The sequence below is a fragment of the Populus trichocarpa genome, chromosome 18, assembly GCF_000002775.5.
Source record: "Populus trichocarpa isolate Nisqually-1 chromosome 18, P.trichocarpa_v4.1, whole genome shotgun sequence".
Taxonomy (NCBI): domain Eukaryota; kingdom Viridiplantae; phylum Streptophyta; class Magnoliopsida; order Malpighiales; family Salicaceae; genus Populus; species Populus trichocarpa.
Genome location: NC_037302.2, coordinates 10,426,595 through 10,451,859, shown reverse-complemented (window position 1 = coordinate 10,451,859; position 25,265 = coordinate 10,426,595). Strand labels below are relative to the sequence as shown.

At 32.4% G+C, this 25,265-nt stretch overlaps 2 protein-coding genes across 4 annotated transcripts; both read right to left on the bottom strand.

The window, feature by feature from the left end:
* Positions 1 to 1,822: 1,822 nt before the first annotated feature.
* Positions 1,823 to 12,157, bottom strand: LOC7461558 (golgin candidate 1). Of its 3 annotated transcripts, none has more exons than XM_002324413.4 (21): positions 11,853 to 12,157; positions 11,401 to 11,481; positions 10,526 to 10,575; positions 9,857 to 10,408; positions 9,677 to 9,739; positions 9,247 to 9,324; positions 8,935 to 9,138; positions 7,194 to 7,250; positions 7,006 to 7,080; positions 6,847 to 6,918; positions 6,400 to 6,462; positions 6,202 to 6,300; positions 5,375 to 5,452; positions 5,106 to 5,174; positions 4,784 to 4,831; positions 4,591 to 4,686; positions 4,409 to 4,485; positions 2,768 to 2,813; positions 2,590 to 2,688; positions 2,450 to 2,494; positions 1,823 to 2,304 (listed from the first exon to the last, which is right to left on the bottom strand). In XM_002324413.4, the coding sequence occupies exons 1-21, from the start codon at positions 11,878 to 11,880 to the stop codon at positions 2,233 to 2,235; spliced, it is 2,052 nt and encodes a 683-aa protein (XP_002324449.3). In that variant the 5' UTR covers positions 11,881 to 12,157; the 3' UTR covers positions 1,823 to 2,232. The 3 variants fall into 3 exon arrangements, with proteins under 3 accessions (XP_002324449.3, XP_024446073.1, XP_052304965.1); XM_024590305.2 differs by having other exon boundaries at positions 5,375 to 5,446; XM_052449005.1 differs by lacking the exon at positions 10,526 to 10,575.
* An 8,610-nt stretch (positions 12,158 to 20,767) lies between these two features.
* On the bottom strand, positions 20,768 to 21,880 carry LOC7461556 (uncharacterized). Its single transcript, XM_002324411.4, has one exon. It carries the CDS (start codon positions 21,738 to 21,740, stop codon positions 21,105 to 21,107), a length of 636 nt encoding a protein of 211 aa, XP_002324447.2. The 5' UTR covers positions 21,741 to 21,880; the 3' UTR covers positions 20,768 to 21,104.
* Positions 21,881 to 25,265: the final 3,385 nt, after the last annotated feature.

The following is a 25,265-nucleotide window of genomic DNA, read 5'->3' as shown; positions in this document are numbered from 1 at the left end:
AAATCAATTTAATAAAAAAATTAATGCAATAAAAAAAATAAAAATGGAGAATATAAGGCTCTTTTAGCGAATTTTATTCTCAAAATGATATTATACACCAATCTAATATTTCTTATTCACCCCGACAAAATAAAATTATTGAAAGTAAGAACCAAACTCTAAAACAAATGATGAATTTTATGTTGATAAGTTCAAGAGCGTCCTAAAACTTGTGAGGGGAGGCAATTTTGACCTCCCATTATATATTTAACAAAATGCCTTACAAGAAGTTAAAAAATATATCATTTGAGTTTTGAAAAGAAAAGAGACTTTTATATAAATACCTTAAAATGTAATGGCATCGTCAAATTCACATTACTTGATCTTAAAAATATTAAGATAAGACTTAAAATAGTGGATTGTGTATTCATTAGGCATGCATACAATATTAGTGCATACTTATTTCTTGTACACAAATAAGTTATTGATTATTTTCATCCAAATATAATAATAGATGTAAAAATAATGTTTTTAAATTGTAACCTTAACAAAGAGGCCTACATGGATTAACTTGAGGGGTTTGTTGTAAAAAAAAAAAAAGTTTTTAAACTTGTCAAATTATTATATGGTTTGAAATAAGCTTCTAAATAATGATATAAAAGGTTTGACAATGTTATGTTGTCAAATGAGTTTAAAATCAATGAGATTGATAAATGTGTTTGTGTAAAAACATGGATAAATGTTATGTTATTGTATGTCTTTATATAGATGACTTGTTAATATTAGACAACAACTAATACATAATCAAATGATATCAAGAAAATATTAACTAATATTTTTTTATATGAAAGACTTGGATATTGTAGATGTGACTCTAGGAATTATAATTTCTTAGACATTTGATGGTCTGATATTATCTTAATCTTATTATGTTGACAAAAATCTTGACTAATTTTTTAAATGTGATAATAGCATTATCGAAACACCAATGAATATAAGTTTATATTTGTTAAAAAATAGAAATGAAAGAATACTCAAATAGAAATATTCTTGAATTATTGTAAGCTTGATGTATGTAATAAATTGCATAAAACCAAATATCACATACTCAGTTAGCAAGCTAATAGATTTACGATTAATCCAGGTTTGCATCATTGAGAAGAGATATTCTATGTTAGCAAAAAACAAAGCCAATGATTTGTACCCATACGATAGTTAGTCAACAATTAGGTCATAAAATTACATATATAATGATAAGTTTAGATATATATATTAAAAATATAATATTTTTGAATAGAATTACTTTCACAAGATTAAAGATTAAAGAAAAATATTATAAATCCATTTGCCAAAAGAAAGCCCATGTTTGCATTTAATCTCTTTTTGGGTTAAATGTTAACCCCTTGTATTTTTTTCTCCTTTCTCAAATATATTATCAAACACAAGTTGAAGAGGTTAATTCTTAACCTCTTTTAATTCAAAACCAAACATAAACCAAGTCTCAGATTTGATTTTCTAATGATTTTAATGTTGCTAAATGGTCGTTACTGTCCTGCAAACTTAAGTGATTAGAGTCCGATCTCCGTTGACCATCTTTATTTTGAATCAGGTTTTTGTCAGGCTTCTCATCCAAATTTAAGGATGCAAGCACACTCAGTGAGGTACATTAAGATCAAAAGTTTCAAAATGAAACTGTGGAGCTTTCGGCTCTATGATTTTCGATGTGAAACCCATGTGAGCCTCAGTTGCACCAAAACACCAAACGGGTCATGACATTTATTCTCACCGAAAATGGAACATCTGTCTCAAATTTGCTCACAATCAGAAACTAAGTTGGGGTATGTTTTTGACAAATCCAAAATGAAAACCGCTGGTCCATTCTGAGAATGGTTGCAAATTTTCAATTGCCTATAATAAATGAAAGAATATTAAATCCATGAAGCAAAGTATGGATTCCACAACATGGTGGCTCTCACTGAATATTATGACAGCAGTTCCCACAAGGCACGCTTGTATTGACAGGGGACACACGGAGATAATGATTTATCTATATTTGCTGCACATTTGAAATTGTGGCTTCATCTAGACTAATTTGCTATTCTAACCTATACCCTGTTTTCCAAGATCAATAATTACCTAAAATGCACGGCGGATGGCGAGGTCGGTGAGCAAGGCGCACCTTTGCAGAAATGAAAACGCAGGTATATTAGACAACTTCATGACATTGACCTTTGATCTGGAACAGCTACCCAATTATGGTAAGGTATGGTTAGCGAGACCCATAGATTCAGCAACTTCTCTAGCAGAAAAACTATCTGCTTGTTCCTGCATATTGAGAAATAAAATTTTACTGAATAGAAACCGATGCTTAGTTGTCCAAAGCACACCTAGTTTACAGCTAGAAACAAGTATCTTGCATTTGAATGTCTCAATAACATAAACAACTGATCACACGACCAAGTATCCATACCTGAAGGCGATGCAGTAAATACATCAAGAAAAGATGGACAAATACCTGCAAATGATTTTAATGGCCATCAAAAAACTTAGATGCTTCTACATAACATGTATCTTTAATTAAACATTTTAAGCATAAAATACTCTTCTTACCAAATAGAAAAGCAAAATAAGTCTAGCAGTTGGATACCGCCATAAAAATCTAGTGACTCTGGCAGCCCCTGAATCCAATATTTTTGCTGCCTTTTGCAACTGCATGATGCAGGTTGAAGCACATGCAATCAAACAAAGAGAGGTACTGAAAGTAGGTTACTACAGGTGAAAAATTTACCTGCATACTTGCCCCAACCATGTGACGGTGATACAAGGGAAGTGGCCTGCAATTATTACTTTGTAAGAAAAAAGAACTTTGTAAAGCATCAGAGAATTAAACAATAGCACATATATCTAGATTAAAGAGTACGAGGGACAAATGAGTGCTGATATTTTGTCTTCCATGCTCAATTGATCAATTGTTTATAGGCATTCCAATCAGAACTACAACACATGAACTTCATAAAGCATCAGAGGGAGCACTAATAGAGGTATCAAGAAAATGAAAGCTGAGGCAGGATTAGAAAAACAGGGGTATATGAAAAGAACAGAAAAAAAAAATCAACATTCCAGCATTCAATGAATCACTAGTTCCATCATAGATGCTTTACTTCTTTCAAAATGACTCATAAAATAATTCAAAATCTCTGAACTCAATTTATTTATATTTGTTTTATCATATCTTCCACCCTGATCCATTAAAACAGTTCGGAAGCTGATTCCTAGAAAACAATATATACAAGGCATCGTTCTCTCATATTATGCTGCTATGAGACATATAATATGTCCAGACTAGTCTTGAAATCTAATTTTTAGTGAGTGAAGAATCATTCTTCCTAAGAATTTTCCTTTAAGTTGTATTTGGTCCTGCCATGCATAAGAGCAAAAGCAAAGGATTGGTTTTTACTGATTGTGAAATAAGCAGTGGGACTGAGATAAAATGCCTTTTCTTTTCTTTATTTAGAGAAGAAAACTGCTATCAAAACACCTATGTTCTTAAAAACTGGGCCAAAAGCTACTTTGCCTTTAAACAGAGTAGGGCCAAACAGACCCGAAGATGCAAGACCATCAACCAAGGAGTTCACTTTTGTTTTCTAGTGAATTATATGGCGAGATAGTTCTGAAACTGATAGAAAGGTGAGATCAGCAGGACCTGAACAAGAGTGTTTGAAAGTTCATATAGGCTACTTTCTACATCCATTCATTTTGAGCCTATTTGGGAGTGTGGTTACGGTTGCTTTTCAAAGTACTTTTCGTGCCGAAATGCATCAAAATTATGTTTTTTTATTTTTTAAAAATCATTTTTGAGATCAGCACATCAAAACGATCCAAAACATACAAAAAAAATTAATTTTTTTGCAAAAAAAAAAAAACTTAAATTTTTTGGGATAAAACCCTTTAGCTTACTCATATTTGACCTACTATACTGCACTCCGCAACATAAAGCACTGGCATCATTGAGTAAACTTTTATCTAGTATCCAACAAATGACCAAATATTGTTATTTAACATGCACATTTTTTTTCTCCCCCCCCCCCCCAGGGCATAGTTTCCATATTAAATCAATCAATAATGTGCATCAACTATATTTGTCCTTTTAGACTTTTAACCATCTTCCTCAATATCTAACTGAGCTGCAGTAATTCCATTGCCACAGCATAAAAAAGATTCAGTGCAGTATTTAGATGATCATTTGTCAAACATAACTGAGCTCCTATATTCATAAAATGGAGCTTGGTCTACCAAAGAAAAGCTCAGTTAAATTCTTAGTTCATAAAAACTGGGTAATGAGACATTTCTAAATGTGCCCAATAAAATGCCAAAAGGATTAGGAGAAGCATGCAAAAATGTCTATTCAATAAAAAACCAAATAGCGTACTCTAGTTCCTTCATTTCATTGTCTTCTTCCCAAGATGACGACGTGCGGCGAGAAACTCTACTTCTTTCTGCCTCAACCTGTTCAATGTGCAAAACAAAGATGGAGCTGTCAGCTACATGAAAAGTGAGTTAAGAGTGAATAATTGCAATTAATCAGGCAGCAGTAAGTACATAATGACACACCTGTGCTTCTTGAAGACGTTTTACTTCCTTCTCCAACTGAAACTCTGCAGCTGCTTTTTCACTAGCCATGGCTTCTAACTGAGTTTGCTTGTAGTACTGAATCATAAACAGATACAGACATAAAAAGCCATGACATAAATCTAAAATAGTAGTAAAATTGAGTAAAAGGATAGATATGTGGCATCTGCATTACCAATAGGTCAGTTAGCTCACGGTAGCGCTTCTCTAGCTCCACATGTTCCTGTGAAATGCGCTATATAAGGTGATGCTTGAGTAAAAGCCACATTGAAAAGTTATCATACCATGCATTTCTTTAACAAAATGCACACACAAAATCAACGTGGTTTTCTATGACTGATGATGCAAATCAATTCAGTTTTGTGTCATAATAAAGTAATCATCTGTCACACGTGGGTAAAGTGAAAAACTTGACATCATATCAGCAGTAAAATCTTCTTCAGACAAAGAAACATTTCCACTTCATAAAACTCCTTCAGATCATTAGCATAGGATACCTGACGTGAATAGTGCTCAGCATCCCTCTTCATGGCGGCCATTTCAACTCTCATTTTCTGCGCTTCAGTCTGCAGTCAAACAAATGGTTAAATCATAGCAAACACTGCTTAAATTACCATGCAAGTTTTCAACATAGTATTTTGTACAATAATAAGACAAACTTCTTCATCGAAATCTCTTGAGATCAGTATATGATCTTGATGGCAATTTTGTATTAAATTGGAGACTACAATAGCAACATTCACAGCAAAAATCAAACAAATCTTGCCTCTGTATAAGAAAGCTTGCTCTCAGCATCTCTCTGACCTTGGCGTGCACGTTCCACTTCTTCCTGCCACGCCTGCATCTTAACAGTTGAAAATTCAGTCATCAAATAGACCTGGTACACTACCGATCACTGCTGTGCTATAAGTTGTTCTCTTCAAGTAAGCAGAAGGATATGAAATGCTTTATTTTTAGAACAGACAACTCCTACCGGTACAGTCTCTAACCATAGAAGTTTATAAGTGCATAAAAATTATGCAAGTCAAGGATCAGTGCTATCAGTAGATTCTGGTTAAATGGAACTAACAATAACTAATCATATAAAATCTCAACAACCTTTCACTATTCCAGAGTAAATAAAAGAATTATCTGTAGCAATAAAAGTAAGAACCCTCATAAATAATGATGTTATTGTCAGATATAAAGAAAAAGAAACCATGATGTTATTAAGCTAGCATTTCGTGCAAAGTAGTACTGCAAACAGCATAAAAATGCAAATGAAAAAAAGAAGATAGAACTTGACATGAGAGGGATGTTCATAACTGAAAAAGAAAATTCTATAAAATCTCTTGATAGGTAAATAGTTTCACCCCTATAATAAGAATAACAAAAACTACATCTTTCTTACATAGCATAGCACATTAGTGTGAATGATAAAATGATAGTTAAATAGTTCAACAGATTATTATTTTAGGTATTTCATTTTTTTTTACTAAAATATTTTAGCTATCCAAAACAAAATTTCATTACAAGTATGCCTACCATGCAATGCATAAAGTATACCTCAAAAAAATGAGTTAAAAAATGAGATGTACAGCCTTGTGATGGTACCTGAATCATTTGATTTGCCTCTTCTGGGGACTTCTTTTGTCCACGGCGAGCACGAGCTTCCATATCTTGCAGCTCTTGATTAAGAGATGCACATTCAACCTGAAGTGCTAAGTATTAGTGACTTTGAACTGCATTTTGAGCATAAACAAAAAAAAAATTCAAATTCACCAAAAAGAAAGTTAACATTGTTTTGAGTACCTCAAGTAGTGCCACCTTCTGCTCAAGTTCAGCTGCCTTCGTTGTCCTTTCATCTGCAATTCTCTAAAAGGGAAGAAATAATGACATTCAATCAAAATAATTGAAATTAACATGAAAAATAGATGCCCACCATTTTCATCATAAAAACATTTAAAACACTACGATCTTGAATTCCTAGGCTAGGCAATACTCATATACTTATGGTGTTCGTTGTTCGTTGTTTTATTTTTTGACTGAGTAAAAGAAACCATTGTATTATCATTACAGACATCTCGAACCAACAACGGAAAAAGAAGGGCTCAAATTCATGAACATTGTACTGTATTCAACTGCAATATACCACCAGCATGTCTTGAATGCAATGAGTTCTATGTTATATAATATTTTAAGGAAGAAGAACAGATTACTTTTTCAGTAAATAACATGAAGGGCATACCCTTACATTACCTGCATCTTAGCAAGGGCAGTGGATGTCTCAACTGCTCTATGTTCTAATTCCACTTCCCTTTCCATAGCTGCCTGTTTTACCAAACAGAGGTTATCAAAGTGCGAGCAACAGGGGGGAGACATGACTGTTTAAATGGTTGAATTAGTCACAGTACAAACCATTTTTGTAGCATTATGTGCTGTACGTTCTTCTTCCGCCCTCCGTTCAGCCGAAGCCAGCTCCTCTCGAACAGCCTAATAAAGCAGTATACCAATGATCTAGAATCTCATGATAAAATAACACTGCAAGGATATAATAAGAACAAGAAATAACAAATGACAGAAACAAGGATAGCTAACCAGTTTACCTGCATCATCCTTGTCTCTGTCAGTTCCCTGTTTCTCATAATAGACTCCATGTTTGCCTGTAACATTATTATTGTAACTCATGTAAGTGCATGAAACAATAGTTCATGCACAATGCTATGATATTAGTAGCAAGTTGCACCATGTAGTGAAAAGGCATCATGCTGTCTTGGTAATAGGTCTTCTTTGGTCATTAGGAAATAGAAATCTAAAAAGAAAATGATCAGTAGTAGTAGTTGTTGTTGTTGCATTTTCATTACCATTGAAGGGGGATGGTGAAGTATAGAGGCTGGGGATGCAAATGAGAGAGGTGTTCTCAGGTTGGATTGGATCATGTCCCTGTACATTGAAATAAGTGACCCTTACCAGTCCCAAAACAAGTAGGGTGGGGCTGGGTCAAGTTTGTTTAATGTTGAAAGGATTGGACAAATTACCTTCTGCATACTGGGTTGGTTAGGTGGTTGAACAGTTTGAAAAAAGAGAACAAGCCAAAAATTCAAAAAATAAGAAGAATTATAAAACAGTGTTGCTCTTGTTAAACAAAGGTTCAATTATCTGAGAATGTTATAATTCTAAACTCACTAACTGCCTAATGTCACCTCCTCCTAAACACAAGAGCAGACTGTCTCAAGTAAGCAGGTTAGGCACATAGGCCAAGTTGATGAACAACCGCATGAAGTACTAATCTTATCACTATTACAGCTACTACATAATATAGAGAACCAAGTGATAAAGGAAACAACTTCAAGAGAGATTATCTTTGAAAGCTTCAATTTATTTGATCAATCAATAATCATACATATCCTGAATGTCAAGCAAATGAGCTTCATATAGCCACAAAAGATCCAACCAAAAATAAAAGAAAATTAAAAATAACTAAAGTTAACCAATCTTCATATAGTATATAGATAATTAACTCAATTTCCTTTGAGTTCTCCTTAATATTGCAAGTCATTCAATTCATCCAGAAACTTCATTCTCTTTACTAAGATTAAATCCTAGAACTTCCATTTTTTCAAATCACAACTCAATTCAGTGCACTTCCAGGGAAGACAACAAATGTCCTACATCAACCTAGCAAAGTAATTAAAGTTCCAAAACCAGAACAAGCCAACAAGTGATTTGGTACCTACCAACAAAAGCACAACATCATATAACTTTCGCACATAACTAGATACATAAAGAAATGTTTTGTTCATTTTTTTTCCCGTTTAGACTATAACTTAACATTACACTGCAAAAAGCTTTGATAGGATATTATTAATCAAGCCCCCAAAGATAACAAATTTTAGAAAAACAATCAAGTTGGAATGCACAATGAGAGACGGATATGATTCATGTTCCTATAATCTCAATTAGTGTACTTTCCCAATCCATGCACAATCCCATGGTTCCTTCAGGCTTCAAATCACTTATATTTTGTTCTGAATCTATGATTGAATAAAAGTCATCACATGCTCAGTGCATGGGATAGCTCCAATACTTGCGAAGGTACTACAGAAAGATATGAAAAATTCTTCCTTTGACAGGTATATTTTAAAAGAGCGCATACCATTCAAATAAAGGAGACAAACGAAAGAATAAAGAAGACATATGAGACTTGAAAAAATCTATATGACCAAAGGACTCAGAATCCAAATTTTAGGAAGACGAGGGTTGATAGTTTTGGTGGAGAAAGTCACTTAAACAGATAGAACATTTCTATGCATGTGCACTTTATCTGAAATGTAAAGTGTAATTAACCTGCATTGAAGCTAGATTTCCTTCAGATAAAGCAAGCTGTTTCTTGCTTGTCTCCATAGAACTGACAAGTGCCTCGATTTCAGAGTTCTTCACTGCCAAAGCTTCAGCCATATTTGACTCTATCCTAGCTACTTCGTTTTTAGATATTGACAAGTCCTTCTGTAGCTGCTTTATGTGACCCTCGTATGATTTGGTCAGCTCTCTCTGTCAAGGCAGCATCTTCAATGTAACCAAGCCTCTTTTGATAGCATATCATATACATTTAAGTGTACCTATGAAACTTCAGTAAATAAAATTGGAATGTCATTTCACCTCAGCAGTGAGAAGTTCTTCCAGCTGTGCATTTTCAGATTTATATTCTTGAAGGCGGCTTTGAAGTCCAGCACAAGCCTGAAATTTTATAAAGAAAGGTTACACAGCATCCATATAGGAAATGATTGATAGGAAACTATATAGGAGGAAGAATGGTAGTTTTCCTGCTTGTACACAGAATGGTAGTTTTCCTGCTTGTACACATGATACAGTAAACCAGCTCCTGCTATTCTTCTGAATAAGGTTCCATAAACAATCTTATTGCAGGAAAGTGAATGATCTACTAGAATACCTTACAATTGTTTTATGGATAGAGACTGTTCCATGCAAAAATGCTGCAGCCAATACTAGATAATGGATTTGACCACTGAATCCTATCCGAAGTCTACTTTGGCAATGATAAAGAGAGGAAATCATAGCTGAAGCTTACCCGAGCTAACCTCGCTTCTTTTGACTGACCAGAGGAAACTGCAATCTTCAGCAGTCCTTGAGCCTGTAGACCAACTAAAGGGACTAATCAGTAAAACTTTAGATGACAGGCACATGAGAAAAACCAAAACTCCAGGATGCTTCAATTACACCAATTTCTTCCCTATGGTAAACAATTTACCTCATCGAGTTGGTCCTGCACTGTCATAGGAGAAGTGTCAGCTTTGTTCTCCAGTTGCTTCTTTTGATTGACAAGAGGTTCGACTTCAAGGTCGGCACCTTTCAATGAGCTTTCCTTACGCGCAGGAGAGCTGGTAAGTGTTGATTGCGATTTCTCTTGATCAGTCTTTACAGGAACATCAGCCTCCCCTGACTTGATATTTTTACCATCATCAATAGGATGGTCTTCTTTGACAACCTGTGTCTCTTTCACAGCTAATGGTGGGGGATGCTCTACAGGAACATCTGAATCCTTTTCATTGAGAAGCTCACCATTAGAAGTTGATGTTGCAGAGTCCACACCAGCAACAGTAACATCCCTTCCAGCATCCTGTAGGTTCTCAGTGCTTGTTTGGGCTATGGTCTTGCTAGAAAGGGTCTCTTCATTTTCCACAGAAAGTGTAGCCCTATCATTATCAGATGCGATGTCTAGTTGTGGCATTTGTATATAAGTTAGCTCCTGTGAAGCATTACTTGCTTGGGGAGATTCTTTGTTTGAGAGCTTCTTTCCACCCTGAAAACAGCTGACATGTATGTTAAATCATCTGACAACATTGTCTGACATGAAAATATTCCATTCAAAATAACCATCCAAGTACTATCTTGAGTCTAGAGGTACACTGGCAAATACCTCGATCCTTGACTTCATCTTCTTCGGTTCGGATCCTTGCCCATTAGAAGCTTAAAATTTCAACAACAGAAAAAGGTAGACATCATAAAATAGTTAGAATAACATACCTAGGTTTATTACAACACCAATATCTTTTCCAAAGACTAATGCCTAGCATGTCAGTAGTTTAAGTTGGATTTCTAACTGTAGGTTTGCTCTCTGCCTTAGAATCCAAGCTGGTGAGAATAATTTCATAAAGCTTTACTAGAATTGATTTTAAAAGTAATTCTCATATTTAGCTTCCACTTTTGCTCATTGTGAAGAAACATTCCGCGCAAATGCCAAGTTGTCATGGCAAGATATATATAATTTTGGATAAAGGAAGAAATTTTATTGAGAAAGAACAATAAGGAGCACAAGAAATGCATGACGATGCATTCTGCAAATTAAGCCAAAACTAACTGTAACAATTGTACATGGAATATCAGCTTAGGAAAGCCCTTGGGATGCTCAAGATACCAAACAGAATAAGGAAGCCAGGAAAATCACTCTATGCAAAAAGTAATTGATTAGATAATAATTATGTTAAAATTTTAAGCTTTCAGATTCCCTCCCTAATCCTTAAATACCGGGTCACTAATAATATCTGCAAGAGTTTGTGAGAAAGCTCATGATTGCATTATCTCCGTCAAAAGAAACAAATGATCTCGTATATCTAAGGAAAACACATCATAAATGCACTAGGAGATTGTTTTATATATTGCAAGAAAGAAACTTTTTTTTATCCATAGAACTAAAACAAAAGCATCTATCTTCCAACTACATTGCCTCAAAGTCCAGTTAACCACATCAGAACTAAGAACGTAAGAGATGCACAGAGAATACAAGATCTATACCTTGTGGTTGAAGATCAGAAGACTCATCCGACAATTCAGTCGCAACCAGTTTTGCTTTTCGATCCATATTTTCGAACAAATCTAACCACAACAGTAGCCAACTTAAAACATCTCTCAAATCAAAGTATAACACAAATGCAACATAAGCAACGGAGGTATTTTAGTGCACGCGCTAGAAACCAATTTATTTATTTATTTTCAAAACAAATCCCAAAACGCCCAACATCCTAAATTACTTGGAATTTCTATCACAAGAGGTCTTTATTTGATTGAAATTAACCTTAATTTAAATTGGTGGCTAAAATCATGAGATTTCTAGGGTTTATTGCTCTATATAATCTCAACAGGAAAAAGAGAAAAAGAAAAAAGAGGATACACTTTTTTATTTGTTTCAATAATTAACAAACGAACCACATTATTGAAATTCCAAAAAGAACGAGAGAGATCCATACCTTCTGCGACCTTGAGCCACGACGCCATTTTTCAGAATCTCCGATCAGTTAAATCAAAGCCCTAACTTCTCTGATTCTAAGCACAAATGAGCGTTTTCTGGTTTGAAACGGAAATATTAGGTTGATCGCTGAATGATCGAGAACCAAGAGAAAATGTGTTTGTCAAGTTAGTTAGTTAGTTAAAGCCTGTCTCATCGTCTGTATAGTATGTCACCTCGCCTGTAGGTTGCACCGTTGAAGTAGAATGTAAGAAAATGAGGTATGTTTTGGTGTGGTTGGGTCCCTGGGAATATAAAAGTTTCCCAGATCAGATGAGTGGCTGGACTATTTTAGTATTTTTGCACTGGGTGCTCTTAGTCAATCAGTGAAGTAGGCTTGGGCCCAGTTGACTTGCATGATTGTTTGGATTGGAGGCCCAAGTCCAGCATGGCCCATGTAAGATGATCCAAAGGAAATTAAGTGAACAAGAACTATACATTATTATTATTATTATTATTATTATTATTATTAGACAAAACAGTGTGGCCAAAATATTACGTACACGTATACTATTCACCTTTTTATATTTTATTGTGAATTTATTATTCAGAATTTTTTTATTTTAGTTTCAAACTTTGTTTTGACATTATTACATCTTTTTCAGACCAAATGAAAGGACAATTAAATCAAATTTATTAACTACAAAAAAAATTTAAAATATTGTGTACACATATACTATTCACCCTTTTATATTTTAGGGTGGATTTACTATTTATAATTATTTTTATTTTAGTCCTCAAACTTTATTTTTGCATGATTACATCTTTTTCATGCCAAATTAAAAGACAATTAAGTCAAATTTGTTGACTACAGACAAAATTGAAAGACAGAGGACCGAAATGAAAAAAATATCACAAATAAATGATGGTTTCAAAGTTATCACAAAAGGTTCACTTTAATCCTCGGACTTTACAAATTATACATCTTTGATCTCTTAATAGTTTTGCAATTCAATTTTGATACAAAAATTTATTTTTGTTATTTTTTAGTTTCTAATTTAAGAGATGAGAGATAGATATAAAGTTGGATTTCGATGATATAAAGAGAAAATTAGAGTTAATATCAATTTTGGCCACCAACATAATCAATTTTGGTGTCAAAAGCTTCCATTTGGTGGAGGGTTCTAATTGGATGTTTTTTTCAACTTGAAATTGCCTAAAACCTAGATCCAAACTTGAGAAGATTTTTTATTTTGAGGACATATTTTTTTCTTTTGATTTTATTCAATTAATTTTATGTGTTTGTCTATTTCTAATATTATTTGATTAAATAAAAAAATTATATTAAAAACAGAGTCATTGAACACAATCGGGTAAATGACTCATGTTACGATATCAAATATTTTAATATATATTCGCCTCTTCACTTTTCTAGATATATATTTAGTTATCGTTAATGATTTTTTTAATAACATAGATTATTCTTGATTTGTTTAACTGGATGCGTGTATAAGTTTTTTAATTTACACTTAATATTTTTATTAAAAAAAATTGTCAAAAAAGCTTGTATGTTCACTTTTTTGGTTGAAAAGAAAATTATCTAACCCGTAACGAAATCCAGGTCAAATATCTAGTCTTATTCATTCAACATTTCATTTTCTATACAGTTTTTCTTTCTTTTTAAAGTAGTGATTGGGAGGTTCTACAATCCTTGTGATATATAATGGGATTCTCCCATTACATTACTTTAATTAAAAAAAAATATAGTTAGTTGGATTCAGATCTTGTTTTCTTATAAAAGTTACCGAATACACAACTGATAGAGTAAGACTGCTGCTCCATATTCATCTAGCCATCACAAATGGTTCTGTCACTAGATAGGTTGCTTCTGCAATGTTGTATGGCCAGACAAAAAAAAATAAAAATAAAAATTAGAAGATGATCATATTTTTTTTTAAAAAAAGTTGATAATTGGTATAAAAATTGATTAATTTAATGATACAATAAAAAAATAAGGCAATAACAACAAATTAAACAAAATATTGTTTTGGGTAAAGCTGAGTTAACATATGAAACTCGTGATCTGGATATGAGATATGTTCAAATTACATATATATCATGTGTCCTAGATCGTGAGGTTTGGATAATTCAATAGAAAAAGATATTGATGATAAATAAAATCAAAACTGAAAAAATTAAGAGACAAATGCTGATTAAGATATTTAATATCACAACACAAATTATTTACATAATTATATTTAATGAGTTTGTTTATTTAAATCAATTTGTAACAGAAATCGAAACACACATAAAATTTATTAAATAAAATAAAAGTAAAAAATAATATGCAAGGCTACACGTATTACAAATATTATAAAAAAATATCTTTAATTTTTAAAAATAAATTTAATCTGTATAAAATGTAAGAAAAATTATTGATAAATCATACCAACATCTTCAAAAATTAAATAAAATATAATTAAAAAATTATCATCATTTAAAAAATATTAAATAAGCAAAAAAAATCAGAGAAAGAATATTAATTAAAACACAAACTCAAAAATTATGTAAAAAAATATATTAATTAAAAAATCAAAATAAAAAAGAAAGAAAGAAACAAATGAGGCCATGCGCTGCTGGGCCTGGAAAGTCAGGTCAATAGCCTAGCCCATCAAGAAACGGCTAGCACATGGGCTTGTAAGGTCAAGCCCAAGCATGCGAGCCTTTTTTTTTTTTAAGTTAATGGGGTAGATAACGTGTTGTATGTCCCAATTTCTTTTGAAAAAAATAGACGATGTGTCATCTGGAATTCAAGATTTCGGGCACTGTGGTGGCCGAGAAAACATGGTTCGTGTTTTTTTACCTAAAAAACTATTTTCAACCTATTTTGACTTAAAACACCTAGAAAACAACCTAGGAACCTTGTTAAACCAATCCATAGCCTAAAAAATACACAAAAAACACCTCAAAACCTGAAACCAAAAATCTTCTTGAGCTCATATTTGTTTTTTTATACACTTTCAAGGTAGAAAAAAGCACTTAATTCAAACTCCTCTCGTCATATGGAATCATTAGACATAAAAATTGATCGTTTTAGTGGTCTAAATCGACGCCAACAATAATTTTCTCTCTTTACGTTGGAATCCAGCGTGACCCTATATCTCTTCCCACCAAAAAAGAACTGAAAATGAGGGAAATAAAGTTTGGTGTCAAATTTAATTTTTTTAAAATTAAAGGAACCATTTAACCTAAGAGCCAAAAAATATTGGGGATGAAAATCAACTTTTAAGATAAATTTCAAAGTTGTCATCTATTTCACCCGTTTTTTTCACTCCAACCTTCTATCTTTCAATTCAACCCTCCCTCCCGAGAAAAATATGTTATTGAGTGCTAATTTGGTTTTAAAAAAAAGCTAAATCATGCAAAATAAAAGTTCAAGGACCAAATTAATTTTTTTTTAAAGTACTACCCAAATTCATAATGTTTGTGAGATGGTGAACGGTAATCGCGCTACAATAAAAGAAGAACCTTTTTTAGTATATGTTAATTTCATTTTTCTTGGAGGACAAATTATTAATATTATAGTTATAAAACTTGGGTCGACTTTTGACCTGGTCCAAGGTTTTGATAGCAGGCTGAGTAAGTCAATTTATATTAACTCGGGTCAAACCTAAAACAACATGATTTCAATATTTATCTTTAAAAAAAAATTAAGATGATGTTGTTATTAAAAAATTAGATTAAGAAAAAAGTTAAATAGAGTTTCACCCGAGTAATAATTAGATTAATTAATTTTTTAACTTTCATTTGATTCTAAGTTCTAGACCAGCAGGTCAATGAGTTAATCCATTAACACTTATTAATACATGAATTCCATTGATCATCCCTCGAGCCACAAAGAGGTAACTGGGTTTCCAAGTAAAGCAGTACTCCCAATCAATTGCAATGGGACCAAACCATATTATCTTACATGTATTTTTTCGTATTAACTTAAAAAAAATAAATCAAAACCTTTCAGAAATTGCATTCATCACCGCATTGCTGATCCAACAAGAAGGTTAATAAAAATTTCTCATATTGTAATAGATTGTATTCAACAGTCCAATCAATTGTGCTTATAAACTGTAATAACATGCTTAGCAATTTCATGAGCAACTACTAGTGCCAGGTTATGTATATACTACACGATTGATGTCTTCTCCTCCTCCTCCTCCTCCTCCTTCTTCTCCTTCTTCCTTTTAATGAAATTTTCATTTACAGTAAAGATTAACAGGCCATCAAAGCTAATGTCTTACGTGGGAGATGGGAGGACAACCAGCACAAATCACAAGGGATCCAGAATTTAGGTATGCACCAGTAAATTTTAGACAATCATCTCTGCTGTCGAAAGAAAAAGAAAAGGAGAGGGTCCTTGTGTTTAGCTGATATTGGCCTGCTAGTGAGCTCGAAAGGACAAAAACCTTTGGATCGGCTCCACTTCACAGCGACGCTGCTTTTCTGGGGGAGATCATAGATATGCACAAGAGCCACTGCAATAGTTTGAAATATCAAGGCCCACGCACCTGAAAGCCTCTCTCTCGGCTATCCCTTAAAGTATAACGCCGGGGACAGCCCGGAAAGCTTCACGCATACGATTTCAGCTAAAGTAAAGGGCTAGATTTTGTTCCTGGATCATCTCTCTTTTTCTTGTTTTCGTCTTTGAACTTGGTAGTTAAAGTATATGATAAAACAAAAAAAAAAAGTGTTAGTTAAAGCAAGATACCCCACAGACATAAATTATGGAATTCCTTTAACCAGGAACAGCAGATAATGCTTGCAGCTGAATGTTGGTATGAACATTAGACAAGGGACATGCAAAGTCTTATCAATTGTAACCAGAAGAAAAAAATAAATTTGTCAGAGATTAAACAGTTCAAACATTTTGGGCACATTCACACGGCATTAGTCACAATCCAACTGAATTTACTATGCTTATGAATGGCATGTGTGTCTCGATTTATTTTATATTTTGGTATTTTTGTATTGTGGTGTAAAGTATTTTTTTAAAATGTTTTTTGTTTGAAAATATATTAAAATAATTTTTTTAAAAGTTTTTTAAAATCAACATTAAAATAATAAAAAACAATAAAAATATATTATTTTGATGTTTTTTTAAAGAAAAACTCTTTTAAAAAATATCTAAGAACATAAACAACATCACTCACTCTCAAACACACCTTTATAAAGTCACACCCATATAAAAGTGATATGCAAGTTTGATTATGACAAATTACATCAATTTGTTTGGAAAATATTGAAATCATATGGTTGTTTGGTTTTTTTGAATATTAAGTATAATCAAGTCCATTAATAGACTTGAAAAGCCCTCTTAAGTGTTTGAGAGAGAATTTCCTCTCATCATATAGACCATTTTAATTCCTGAATTTCCTGAACCATTGTCTCATCTTTGTCCGAAAAAAAAGAGAAAATTATAGATTTCTCCTCTCATCTTGAAGACCTAAAAAATTAAGTTGTAATAAAACTCACTATCAGAAAATTGATAAATACAAACGGAAATACCGAGGGAATATTTCCGTCAGTAAATTTCCGAGGGATTTTACCGACGGAAATATTCCCTCGGTATATACCGATGGAATTACCGTGGGAAAAAAAATTAAAACAAAGCAAAAAAAAAATGATGACGTGTCATTTTTACCAACGGAATTACCGACGGAACAAATTTCGTCGGTGATTCCGTCGGTAAATTTGTTGGTAAATTGTGAACATTGTTCATCATGTTAATTACAAAGGGAATCACCGACGCAAAATTCCGTCGGTATTTTCCATAGAGTAAATCACCGACGGATTGAAAAGTCGTCAGTGTTATTTGGCGGTTTTCTGAAAAAATTCAATTAATTTAAAATTTTCATTTCAATATTACAGACAGATTGAAAAGTCGTCGGTAATTTTTTGGCGGTTTCTGAAAAAATTTTACGAAATTGAAAATTTAAATTAAATATTACCGATGGAATTACCGACGGAATAATTAAAAAATATTAATATTTAATTATCCGTCGGTAAATCTGTCGATAAAGCGTCCCAATAAAAAGCCTGAATGCCCTTATTTCACAAGAGACAGACCTGTTTCTTATTCTTCTTCTACTTCTTCTTCTTCTTCTTCTTCTTCTTCACTATATGTAAAAAACATCATTAAGGTATGTCTTCTTCTTCTTCTTCACTTTATGTAAAAAACATCATTTCTTATCTATTTCTTTCTCTTCTTTTCTCTCCTCATCTCCTTTTCTTTTTCTCCATGCTTGGGTATGTCTTCTTCTTCTTTCTTCTTTTATCCTCTTAGTTTTTTTTTTAATTAATATGCTTAATGAAATTTTTTTTCTCTCCTTAGCTTCACTTGCAACTACATTAAGGTAAGATTTTTTTTTCTTCTTTTTTTTTTTTTCTCTCCTTAGCTTCACTTGCAACTACATTAAGGTAAGATTTTTTTTTCTTCTTTTTTCGTGATTTTTTTCACTATATTTGTTTTTTATTTTATTTTTAATTGTTTTTGTTCTTAATAATTGTATAAATGTTGTTGTGAGATTTTTTTTTCATATGAGATCAATTTTTAGTAGATTTATTTATAGGATTTTTAAATATTTAGCAATTGCAACTTCATTTTTTTCATATGAATTAATTTTTTAGTTGAATTAATTTTTTTATTTTATTTATTTGTTGCAAATTTGTTTGAATTGATTTTCTTATTCTTTTTTCCAAGCATTTTGAGTATATATTATACAGTGTTAATTTATGTTAATTTAATTATTTTATAATTTTATAAAATGAATTTTTTTAAAATGTTTTTCAATAATTACGTCGGTAAATCCCTCGGTAATTCCGTTGGTAATAAAAAAATTATTACCGACGCGTCTGTTCCGTCAGTAAATCCGTCGGTAATTCTATTACCAACGGATTTACCGACGGACAAAACATTACCGACGAACGATTCACCGACGGATCATTTCCGTCTTTGATTCCGTCGGTAATATAATTACCGATGGAATATGTGTCTTACACCGACGGAAAAATTCCGTCGGTAAAACTGTTAAATCTTGTAGTGACTATAGATATTCATCGATGATGATGGTATTACTAATGAAATAATTACTAAAATAACTAATAAAAAAGATATTACTGACGATATATTTTTCAATAATCAGTTAGTATTGCTAATAATTCTACCAATAAATTTTTTCCTAATAAAATCAATATTTAAATATCAACGAAATAATCCGTTGATATTATGTAATATCGTTGTGGTTGTGACAGTTTGACTAAAAATCATTTAATTAATCTTCTTTTATAAAAACATGCATAGTACAAAAGTTTATTTTTTTTCTGTTTTAAAAATGTCTTCTTTTAGCATTCAATCCTATATTTACAGAGAGAGAAATATCAGGAATATTTAATTAGAAATTTCACATTAAATAATCTCTCGACACAAGAAATTCTCCACCAAATAAAAATTTAAACTACAAGAAGAAATCTTATTCAAATGTAAACAAGTACGGAAATGAAAACCCATGAGCAAATGTTGAACAATTCAAGATGCCAGCAAACTTAATAATTAGGTGAACAGCGACATATATAGATCCTACACAAGCTGGAGTCCAGCGAAGAGAATTAAAAATTGATGGCTAAATACTTTTTCCATATATTTGTGAGGAAATTAAAAAGAAAAAGAATTGTAAAAAAATTGTGCTCCCTCGTGCATCGAAGGTGACCCTCAGCTACATGAATAAAACAGAACCACTAGACTCCCCACTGTCCGAACATCGAAAGTTAACTAACACAGATGCAAGAGCCCTAAAAGGCCAATTAAATGAATTAATAAATCGAAAGCACTCACTCACCAACCGCGAAAGCAAATACATTAAAAACTCTATACTCTGCCCTGACGTGGCACCTCACCATGTAACGAGTGGGAAGAAAACACGCGCTTTCATGAAAAGGACGGAAATTAATCATGGAGTTTCTTTTTCTTTATTATCTCATGTCCTGTAAAAGAATTAGGATAAAACCTCAGCTACTTCGCTGTTGATATGAATAGTACTGAAGAAGCTACTCTCTCTTTTTTTTTTTTTTTGTCTTCTAATTCTTTTTTAATTAAAATTTCATCGATTATTATTCATTGATTTTGAATTTGTTTTTATGATTTATTTTCTATGAAATTGTATAATTTTAAATAAATATCCTGATATTTGATTGATATTCAATTTTACGATTATTTATTTTTATTGTTATATTATCAAGTAAATAAACAGTTAAAAAAACAACAAACTTGTTAAACTCAGTACTGTAGTCTGTTATACGGATCATGAGTTTGACAGATTACGTTGTGACGCCTAAATCAATCCAAAATGTTATTATATCAATATTAAAAAAAAAATATTATCTTGAAATTCTTTTGAAAGTCAACGTAGTTCATGATCTAGATCGTGAGTCTTGTGAGTTAAGCGCGATGCTAATATCAATCCAATATATTGGCGACCCAATGTTAAAAAAATATATTATCTTGATTTTTTTAAAAAAATCAAACCACGCTTTTTATATTTCATCTAAATTGTTTTTGGATCCATCAAATTATTTAGGTCATATTAAAATAATTTTTACATGAATTAATTTTAATTCCAGACTAAATAAAGATTTATATCGAGAAATTTTAAAATTAACTAGCTACGAGTTTAGTAATAATATGAAATAACATTTTGTGTTTTTTCACATTCAATTTCTTTTTTATCCAATTGTAGCGTAGCGTAGTGTAGCTAGTGAACTAGTTTTCTCCTAAAGTATTTCATTGACAATTAAGATTATTTGAGACAATATGGAAGAAATAAAATAGATAACAGAAGCAGAGAAATTCATAAGAGAAAGGGAATAAAGGAAAAAATACAACTAAGATGAGAACCAAAATTTTGATTAATTATTGCTGGAAAATATTTTTCATGAGAGTACAAGTACTGTCAAGCCTTCATCCAAATCCCATCTCAATTAAGTAATCCCAGATCGATGCTATTATTTTGTCACACAAGAAAATCATTGTACTGATCACACGTTCCATAACTGTTAAGATCGATGGAGAATGATCGTGAGATTCTTTTATGATGAGTGACAAATTGAAGAACTGAACAAGTATGTGAAGAAGGAGGATATGCACTAACGCTTTCCTATGGAAGATGCAACCTTAACGAGAAATCAAGAAAGAGCCATGAAAACATTATCAACTAAAAGCACATTGTTATCTGCCCCACATGCCATTGTACGGTGATTCAAGGGCGGCAGCAGCGGTTTTTTGCAGCTTCAAGTCCTTGTAGAACTTCTTGATAAATTCCTCAGCTGCCTTGTCCACTTGACTGTCTCCTTCATCTTTTAGTGGGAAAGGCGAGTCAGTTATTCTCAACTGCCTCACCATGGGACTCTTTCCAAATCCTGGCAGCGACAATGGTGATGCTTCAACGGCGCTGGCTACCTCAGGATTGTTTAACATTTCAAGCATCTTTTGCACAGCAGCAGCTGTGGTGACATCGTCATACTTGTAAGACTTGGCAAAAAGGTTGAGTTGGTGCTTGCGTTTGTGGGTGTAGAAAGGGTTGAAATTAGCCGGGCTGTTGCTGCAGCTAAACTCGTATTCTCGCGGGGATATGAAGGAAAGTGCGTCGTTGGAGCGGCAACTGAAAGAAGAGTGGTGGTAGTTGTGGAACATGAGGTTGCATATGGCTTTTTCTGCTAGTTTATTACCTCGTTTTAGCATCAAATGGAGATCAACCATTATTCTGCTCTTTGATATGCTTTTTCTGACCATGTAGAATATAACTCGTACTATGTGCCATAGTTTCTTGCCCATTTCCGGTGTGCTTGCTGGCTCCATCTCCATGTGAATGTAGAGAGTGACGAGTTTTTTCTTTTTTTTTTCTTTTCTTTAGGCGGAATGGTTTTTTCTTAAGAGAGGGAGGGGGAGAGAGAGAGGGAGAGATGATTAGAGAGAAGAGTGGATTCTGGTTCGTCTATGAGGAAGGAATGAGAGGTATTTAAAGGGCTAGAAATTACTATTTAATTAAGGTTAAAACTACGCTTGGAGCAAAATAGCATGCACTAGTCCACTCCACCACCATACAATAAAGCGAAATGTTGGGGCAAAAAGCAATAAAATAGCCAAATAAAAGTTGCCCTTTAAAGTTTAACCCATTTATATTGCGTTTTAAAGGGTAGTTGGAAAAAATTTAATTTTAAATTTTTAAATAATTTTGATATATTAATATTAAAAATATTCTTTTAATATATTTTTAAATAAAAAATATTTTAAAAAATAAAGACTACGTTATTTTTAAACACTGGGTTTACAATTCATGCGCGGCAATTAAAGAGACGTGGCAAGGAAGGATAATACATGTTTGTGGTCCAAAATTACATTTAGTTTAATATATTTGTCTCTTATATATAACACCCGGAAGTCTCCTTCGAGATTGCTAGAAGGCCCCTCCCATAGAACCAAATTACACAAGCACGCCACAAGAGCTGATGACCGGAGATGCGTCGACCGGGCTCACCGGAGATCATTATAACTGGGGTGATATTTCTCAACCATGGCTCCATATTACAGTCCCTGTTCATTAATTAAATGGCCAACGGATCCCTAATAATATGTTCTCTCAGGCCAATGTTAAATTAATGTTGTGTTTTTTATTTTTTAAAAATCTAAAAATCAAAATATAATTAGGTTAAAACGTTTTAAAACAAACATCCTTGATTATTTTTTCTATATTTCTAATAATTAGTGCAAGAGGCATTAAAATATTATTCATGAGACTGAGAAAGTATAGGATATAATGACAAACCCGCAGCTACAACCACCACAAGACTACAAGACTAACCAGTAAAGGCTCAAAATTATATGTGAAAGTTAGGGTTAGAGCTCACCAAATATCCTTGGATTGGTCAAGTTTGGCTGTTGACTTTGTTGCTGATTTGATACCACTTAAGCTTTATTTATTCATCTTAACTTAAATAATACCAGTTGTGCGAGAGTTAGGAGAATCAACATTGAAACTTTTGATTACGAGTGTGTTAGAAAATCATAATTGGACCCAAGATTATAGATTGATTTTTCTTCAGCAAATCCACGCTTTCTTTCCATGAGTTTACGAAATCAATGCACTTATTTGTTAAAAATCTTGTGATTTTTGTAATTAACCAGCATCATTAACCACTAGTAAAATTCTTAAAAGTGTTGGTGATTTATAATTAACTGGCTTTATTATTTACCTTGATTAATTTTATGGATCCTGAAGTTAATGATCATGTAACTTTTCGATGATTCTGAAATTTATAAGATTTGAATTAGTAATTTTTAAAAAATAAATCTAAAACCTGACTAATTAAAATACACCTCTTGAAATTGCTTATAACACGTTCAATAAAAAAAAATGTGTTCTTTGTTGAACAACAGAGTTAAATATCATGATTAGTTCTAATTTTGAAATGATAATTTTATCATTTTATTACGTATAAGATATAAATGATGGATGTATACATTTGTATATACGGATGGTCTACTTTAATCTTGATACCGTCAACAGAAAAGATAAAAAAGGGAAGAACATTGAGCATCTACGGGTCCTCTTGTGGAGTCAATATATATGAGCCCACAGGATGGAACTTGACCAGCAAGCGCAGCTCACTCTACCATTATGCGAGTGGGTGATAGGTCTATGTTCCATGGAGACGAGCCAGCCTGACAAGGTTGACAGGAATGAAATAATAGCACCTACTCTGGACACGTGGCACTCAAGATGAGGTCCAAATGAATCTCTTGCCGTGTACGACTGGGTGCGCCTTTGTGTGAACCCATCTTGGCCATTGGTTGATTGAAAAGGACGATCAGGGGATCCTTCTTATCACTGAGCAAAGGCAAGCCCGTTGCCAAGTGAAAATAATTGGTAAATTACGTAGGCCCTCTAGTCTTAGCTCCAGTAGTCTTAGCTCCTTTACTATATATATATAACTTTGGGCGTGCCAATCTATTCAATTTCAATCGTCACCACACAATCATATCCCTTCATCCACTTCTATGGCTACATGTGATAACGAATAAATATTTATAATTGTTTTTAAAATATTTTTTATTTAAAAATATATTAAAATAATATATTTTTATTTTTAAAAAATAATTTTTAATATCAACCCATCAAAATAATCTAAAAACACAAAAAAATTAATTTAAAATAAAAAAAATAAAAAAAAATTAAATTTTTTAAAAAATGCACAAGACTTTTATATTGCACCAAAAATCATAGGTGAATATTGGAGTTGATAATGTGAATAAAAATCAAGAGGGATGTTTTCTATGTGGTTTTCAATTCAACTCTCTCTAACTATAAATCATAAGATATGTGTATAAATCTTGTTTTACAAGATTTATTTAAAGCGTAGAATCTAGTTCGGTGCATTCAAACTGATCTGGAATAGCCTAAATATATGTATGAAAAAAATATTGCACCAAAGGATTGCATGTGGCAATGAAATGAATGTGTGTGAGGGCTTTTTCTCAAGAGTTTAATTTGGTAACAAGTTCGAGGAGATATTATTAAGGTGCCGGTATCGAAGGAGTAAATGTTCATGAACATTCAAAGGGTCTCTTAATTAATTATGTATTATCATGGAGACAAGTGAATGCTAATTATTATCTATTTAATTAAAACCTCTTACTTAAGCTTAACTTTACTAAATTAAAATACAATTAATTGACTAGATTATAAATGCTTGCTGTAAAGACCAGACTATATAATTAATAAATTAACCTTTTGGAGAGTTAATGAAGATATATACAAACCTTGAAAGTAATTTTTTTTTTCTCAATGTTAATCCCATAACCTAGATTTAGATTAAGAGAATTTCAGTTCATTGACAATATTTAAAGATTACCTTTATTATAAAATGGAAGGAGGCCGACCCAAATCAGTAAAAGACGACAAGATATTTAGCTCATGTTACAATCAATGTAGGAAACTAGCATATGTCAAGTTAACATCCGAATCGGTGTGAAGTCTTCCTGATCAAGTTATATATAAATAGCAAGAGACGGTTCCCATTCAAAAAAAAAAAAAAAAAAAAACTTTCATGTGAATCATGAGTAATTAAATACATGAAATGGGAATATTCTAAAATGATATTTAAGATTATTTGTTTTTATTTTTATTTTTTTGTAAATACATAGCTAGATAGTGTGCTTAAAACTTATTTGCAAAAAAAATATATACATATTGATATGAACAGCCATATCTCTTTAGTACGGGGAATATGAGCTTTTATAAGCAGAACAGTAGCAAATCATCTTTTGTATTCATACCAAAACAGTGCAGGCACTCATAAGTTCGTAACAATGTTCTAACTTCATTAATAC